This window comes from Trachymyrmex cornetzi, unplaced genomic scaffold (assembly GCF_001594075.2).
Source record: "Trachymyrmex cornetzi isolate Tcor2-1 unplaced genomic scaffold, Tcor1.1 scaffold1093, whole genome shotgun sequence".
Classification (NCBI taxonomy): Eukaryota; Metazoa; Arthropoda; class Insecta; order Hymenoptera; family Formicidae; genus Trachymyrmex; species Trachymyrmex cornetzi.
Window position 1 is genome coordinate 665,725 of NW_017295646.1, and position 6,898 is coordinate 672,622.

The window sequence follows — 6,898 nt, forward strand, 5'->3', positions numbered from 1 at the left end:
ACCTGCCATAAGTGCACTACGGTCGATCTTTTTTACGGCTGTAACATTGCTCGTGGGCTTCAGCGTTAACTTAATCTGCTGCTTCGCGCCGCTCAGCTTCAAAGCGTCGATGCCTTTGGAATCTTTGCGTGGTATCGGCGGTGTCGAATCCTTTCTTCTACGCGTCTCGCTGGAGGACGACGAATAACTTGATTCGCTGGAGTCGCTACTACTTCCACTGCTCTCCGATCCCGAACTACTATGAGACGATCTGAAACGTATTTTTTTTCCTTTCCTTGTTTCTTTATTTTTGTACAATATTTATAAACAACACAACCACAAGAAATATCTTCTAAGATTAGATTTGTTAATCGAATGAGTTTATAATACTAACTTTGTTATATTATTAAAATAAATTTTTCTTAAATTTTGCATCGGATTTACGCATATATCAGCGCAAGAATTAGTAAGAACGTCAAAAAATTGAGAATTTTTTGAAGTTATACCTTTCACTTTCAATTTAACTATTTGATTAATAAGAGTCATCTCTTTTTACCTAGATCTAGAACGACTTTTAATGATTTTAGCCACAGCAGCTGCAGCCATAGCAGCCTTTTGCTCCCTGGCTTTGTCGTGATGACGATGAGACGATAGTGGACTTGGGGCAGGTGGATTCAGTCCGGCCCTTCGATGCAGCGTGCCCGTTGGAGAGATAGAACCTTTGGGTGGACGAGGAGAGGGAGCGGGAGGATTCATTAGCATGGCACCTCGTTGAGGCGTGGCTGCGGGGACAGCCGGGGGATTTGAAGGAGGTGAAGTAAGAACAGTGGTCTTGCTTTTGCCAGTAGACCGAGTTCTAGTCGGAGGGGAAGGTGAACGAGACCTGGATAGGGAGTCGTAAGAACTGTAGCTAGAACGACTGGAGCTACGGCTAGAACTAAAAAGACGATACTCCAATACGTTTTTATACATATAACAAAGTAGCACGATAAACACTTTGAAAAAAATGCAGATAACGCATTCTCGACTATCTTCATTTTCTCTTTATCTCTTCATGTGAGAAATATTATTGAATGTATTCTCAATAAGTCATCTTCAGATCTTCCTTCAGATAGAGAATTTCTATATATAAAACGCTTCTTTGTAAGACTTTAATATTATCAATCGCATATGAATATAAGTAATACCTCGTTGATGAATACGAAGATCCAGACGAATAAGATTGCCGCCGGGGTTGTCGGCGAGACGACGTATTACGGCGTACAGTGCTCGGGGACTTGCGCCGCATCCATGGATCCGCCCATTCGTCACCTCTACTCCTTTCAGTAGGAGGTGGTTCTTCCTCTCGCCAGGGTTTCGATGGAGGGATACGTTCTACAATGACTTCCCGCGACGGCCGCTTATGCTTCTTTTCGTACTTCTCATAATAATCACGTTCTCTGTCACGCTCACGATCTCGTTCTCTCTCGCGTTCACGATGGTGGGGTGGCGGAGAAACCGAATGCGCACCACGAGGAATCGCATGATAATCAAAACGTTCCCGATACTCGCGTGACTCTTTGTAATGTACTCGCCTAGTTGTTAAAAAAAAAAAAGATTAAAAATAGATTGGATTGCAAAGTATTTCAGTAGGACTGAATATACAACGTAGAAATAATTTTCTTTCTAGTTAGAGCTTGGCCAAATACGACCGTTTCGTTATCTCACCTGTAATAGTCAGTTGACGCGGACGGAGGAGGATAGTATCCTTCGGGCTCGTCAACATATCTTTCCGGCGTTAGTCTAGAAGATGATACTCGGCGTGGTACTTCTCGTTGTGGCCATCTTTCGACCGATGGCTCAGGACTAGCAGCTCTTACGTAGTATCCCGCTTCTCTATCCAGTTCATCCTGTCCTAAACTCAAGTTCATTTTCTTTTCTTCGAAATCCATATCTGATTCTTTGCGTTTATTGGCCTTTCGCATCATCTAGATAATCGGGCGAGAAAATATTTTCGTTAAAACTTGATATACACATTTTAGATTGAAAATTGTTTATAAAACATTATAAATGCGAGACATGCATAGTGCCATGCATAACAATATCTTGCACCCAACTTACTTCCTTGGCATGGCGCAGACCGCGTTCCCAGGCAGATTCAGACGGAGTTTCCTCCACCTTAGGTGTGTGTGTAGGAGCACCATAACCAGGTATCGACGGTCGCATACTCGGTCTGTCGATGTGGGATCTATATTCGTGTGGCGCGGCAGCGTGTGGCGGATATGCCATAGGCCTCACCATATCGAACATAGTGTAGTTACCTTTGTCTGTCACACCTGGATGTAAAAATCTACAACTAACGCCCCATGTACATTGGCCCCGACTATAGAAGCGACATACTGGTCTGGGTTCAGTCTCTTCGGGTCGTGCGTCATCTCCATCGCTAAGCTCTCCCTCCTCCAACTCAGATTCTTCTTTCTCTCCCTCTTCTCCTTCTTCTTTATCATTTATTTCGCCAGATTCTTTTATTTTTGCCTTATCCTTGTCCTTGTCTTTATCTTTATCTTTGTCTTTGCTATCCTTCTCTGTATTCTCTTTAGTCTCTTTTGCAGTAGGCGCCTCAGCTTCACCTATAATTTTATCATATTTATGGCAAATGCAACTTTATACATACGCCTTGTTTAACGAAACCTTTATGGAATGATCTTATTATAATATTTAGCTGTACAATTTAAATATATAAAAATTGGATTTGTAATTTAAAATTTATATATTTACCTTCGTCACGTTCGTCTTTCCATTGACCATCAGCTTCAAAGTCTAGTTGCTCACTTTCTTCTGTCAAGCCAACTGGTGTAATTTTATCTTCTTTTTTCGTATTTTCTTCGTCATTAGTGATTTCTTGTTTATCAGTCTGTTCTTGAGCCTTGTCTACTTCTATGTTTTGATCATTGGAGTCTTCAGGACCATCTATACTTTCAAGATCCGATACATCTGACAAATCCTCGCTATGGGTCATAGGTGTAGGTTTAGATTTAGACATGGGCTCTGGTTCGTCCTCAATATCTCCATCCGAGATTTGTTCGCCGTCCAATTCGTTATAGGACCCATTCTTTTCCTCTTCGGGAGAACGAGGGTCTGAATGCACCGGTGAGGGTTTGTCCAATTCGTGATCATCTATAGGAGACGCCGGACCGGATTTGAACGACTTCGGTGAGCTCCTCGCCGATATTAAAGATTTCACGGAACTCGGACCAGATGTAGGCGACTTTGGTGAACTTTGCCTGGACTCGCTGTTCTTGTACGAGTATGATTTTAATGAGTTGTTGACAGATCTTTGCATATCTGTTTCGGGATCAGACGCCTTCGACTCGGCGTCTTCAAAACGCATAGATTTAGAATCGTTCGAGGGGGAGAGACACGACCCGTTGTCCTGTATGGGCGATCGAGACAGACTCCGGTCCGTTAGGGGTGAGTCAAGAGAGTTGTTTCCTGAATGGTAGGACTTTGGAGAGTCGTTCGGTTGATATGTCGGCGATGCGGGAGGGCGATATGCTGGCGATTCGGGTGACTGTGGCGGTGACATTGGCGGTGGAGATTTTGATAAACTACGAATCGATATTAGGGAACCACCTTCCTCACTAGGAGACATTATCCCGGATCGCTGCGATTTCGGTGATAACGGGGGAGACCGTGGCGACTTGGATTCGCCGTCTGATAACGGCGATCGGGGAGACTTTTCCCCAGAGAAGATGGAGTTCGCAGCGGACTTTTGTCGCTCCGATCCGGAAGAGTGATGCGAATAGCGTGATGATGTTACCTCATCCCCGGCAGAAGTAAGTCGATTACCTTCATCATAACCTTCCGTTGAAGTACTGTCTGTACCAGAGTCGGACATGTCGAACTGTATTTCAGCCTGTAAATCAATGAGACTTGTTAGAAGGCGGCGGGCAATTTTAAATCGGACGGGAACGGGAATGTTTTGATTAAGATCTTTAAATGTAACCCATTCCAATCTCCCTCTTATTTGGTAAGTTAACTTTTTTTTTTCTTTTAGACGTACCGACCGAATGTAGCAGTGAATAATCTGCATCAGTAGCATCACAGAGCTTACCTGGATCAATTAGAGTCTGTGAAGTATTCGCTCTTGATGGCACAACGCGCGCGATCCATATCATGTCGAACATACTTTCTTTATATCACAACTTTCGACTTTTTTTTCTCTTTTTTTTATTCAACGTGTTAAAAACTTTTTTTTTAATACTTTATTACTGAAACTGAACTTTGCTTGCGGATCACATATACGAATACCGTACTGTTTTTACTCGGACTTTTTTCGCGCAGAACTTTTTAGAGTGTCGTTTTAAACTTTTCAACTTGAACACAACACAAACTAAGAAAGTACCGACAAATCACGAACCGTATTTTTTGTACTGCACTAGCGAAACTATAACGAACGAACTTTCAACCTGAAAGAATATTTTTTGGGCCTAAAGGGAGAGAAAGAAAATGGGAAGGAACAAGGGGGGGAGGTGGGAGGTGAATTGAAGAACGAAAATTTGAAGGAAGCTTTAATAATGGCATATCCTAGTAGCGTCATATTAATGATTGTTTTTGGCAAAATATAATTCAATTAATTAGTTATTAAAATTCATTATAATAGGTAACATCTATCGATGCAAGCTCGTGTTATTTTCTTTAAGAAAAAAAAGACTGTATTTTCCAGACAATTACACCTTAAGACTACTTTCTTCCTTCCAGAATTAAACTTTGCCATTGTGATGATTCCGATGGTGATTATTAAGAGCGTTAATTCTATGATAAATTTTAAAGAACTTATACTGTGTGTAACGTGTGTGCATGTGTTATAAAACGTCAAGGGATCCACAGTATTGATTGCAGTAATATTGCTCAATTAATAAACAAAGCTGGAGCGATTTCCAGTTATACATTAAAAAGATCCTTATATAGCATACATGAGATCCATCTAACATCGTGTATCTTATCAAGACTTCTTTTTTTTTTAGTCCAAGTACATTCATTTTTGTTTACAAGGAGATAAAAGGCACTACAAAAAGAGGTCTGTTCTTTTGTAACTGAACTTGTTGCATCTCAATCAACATAGATCTTTAAAGGATGTTCTAAAGACATCTTTAGAGAACGTTCTACATCCTGAGGATATCTTCAGGATGTTTTTTAGATAAAGTATAGACACAGTTAATTTTTCTTCTCTTTTTCTTCACGTTAAAGAAAAACAGAGGAAAGATAAATGGTGCAAAAAGTTCAATTAAATTATATTTTCAAGCAGGAGACATAGTGGTTCTTTTCAGCAGAAAAAGTGCTTAGTGATTCTTTAATATGATTAAGTCCTACATTTAGATCCAGTGAAGAACTAAAGCAAAAACTTATATTAAATTAAACGCTCATTGGTTCTCTTTGCCGAATGCAGCCAGTATAAGGGTGCTTTTTCATACTGACGCTCGACGCTCACTTTCAGCGTCAAAACAGGTCATGTGATCAAAATTGACGAATACTAAGCATCAATTTTGATCACATGACCTGTTTTGACGCTGAAAATGAGCGTCAAGCGTCAGCATGAAAAAGCACTCTAACAGTGGTCATTTTAACATTGATAAACAACGAGGGTATAATAGTTGCTTTTTATTTTCACACAAATGACTGTAATCTAAAGTTATATATTTTACATTCTGATAATGATGTTATTGCTTGCTTAACAAAGTTATCGCATAATAACACAGGTTTATGATCTTACTTTTAATATGAATTAACAAGACTCATTAAAACACACGAGCTTGTACAGATTGTAGATAAAAACAATTGAATCTTATATGTCACAATGAGAAGCAACATACGATATCAACTGAGATCACAAATGAGAATTATCCAAGTTTTAGTTTAAATGGAAAGGAACTACTGATTCACTAGGTTACATGTCACCTGTCTCTTGCCAGAAAGCACCCATAAAGAACATACCTAAAGTAGTAAGAAAGAGCTCTCTTTCGGAGCCTTCTTTTCCTTCTAGAAACAATGTACAATACCTCGCTCTGTTATGCCAGTGCAGATCACGTGTTATCTCCGTGCACACGGTACCGACCAAAAAAAAAAAGATATTTTTGAAGTAGTCTTCAAATGAAGAGAGTCCTTTCAATCTTTCCTTTATTTAGGTTATACACGGCACAGGGTCACGCGCGATGAAAGGCGACGTCCACGATAGTCCACGATTACTGCAATTGAGAGGCTGTGGCATGAGGAACACGCGGGGCGTGAATGTGCGGGCGTGAAAGCGTGAGTTTTTTTTCAGGATGGCGTTCGATTTGACCTGCTTGAGTACGGGACGTCGGTGGGGCATTCTTACCTTGGTCGCGCGGTATTGCGAGGCCTGCGCGGGGCCTCAGCGGAGACTCAAGACTCTAACGAGGCTCCAAGGCAGTCGGCGTCACCCGCGATGCTGACGTTTCTCTCAAGTCGCCGAGCGTGACGAGACTCGGCGAACTCGGGGACTCGTGTCCTCCACGACGGACGGCGCTTGGCCACACGAACTCTGCACTCCGGTCTGACGCGAGAAACACGTCTCGGATTCCTTAAATCCTCGCTCTAGGATCACTCTAGGACACTCTAGGCCAGTTCGTGGCGCAGGCAATACCGCAAGTCCACCACCCGGTCGTCGCGCAATCGTCGCGAGATTCGAGAAGAACAAAGCACGAACGTCGAGATGGAGAGTAGAGAGTCGAGAGAAAACGCACGTCCGTTTTACGTCCGTAGGTTTGACCAATATTGCTAGATAGGCGTGCGAATACGCTCGTTTATGAATGGATATGTCAGGAACCGACCAATCGGGATCACCCTCTACTGAGCGGTTAGGGTGATGTCCCATGCAGCGGATCGTGCGTAAGCGGATTCGCGTATCGCCAATCACAGA

The 6,898-nt window shown here is 42.0% G+C and overlaps 1 protein-coding gene across 5 annotated transcripts in view; it reads right to left on the bottom strand.

The window, feature by feature from the left end:
• Positions 1-6,696, bottom strand: part of LOC108761598 (zinc finger CCCH domain-containing protein 18) — a 7,246-nt gene extending 550 nt beyond the window's left edge. The window contains exons 1-8 of one of the 5 annotated variants that reach the window (XM_018508235.1): positions 6,335-6,696; positions 4,073-4,427; positions 2,737-3,874; positions 2,080-2,588; positions 1,687-1,946; positions 1,167-1,553; positions 536-916; positions 2-250 (exon numbers count right to left, since the gene is read on the bottom strand). In XM_018508235.1, the coding sequence (XP_018363737.1) occupies positions 2-250; positions 536-916; positions 1,167-1,553; positions 1,687-1,946; positions 2,080-2,588; positions 2,737-3,856 (2,906 nt within the window). In that variant the 5' untranslated portion in view covers positions 3,857-3,874; positions 4,073-4,427; positions 6,335-6,696. Of the gene's footprint in view, positions 251-535; positions 917-1,166; positions 1,554-1,686; positions 1,947-2,079; positions 2,589-2,736; positions 3,875-4,072; positions 5,231-6,334 lie in introns of those variants that run through there. The other 4 variants (XM_018508214.1, XM_018508222.1, XM_018508210.1 and 1 more) reach the window with 4 other exon arrangements.
• Between the last annotated feature and the right edge of the window lie 202 nt (positions 6,697-6,898).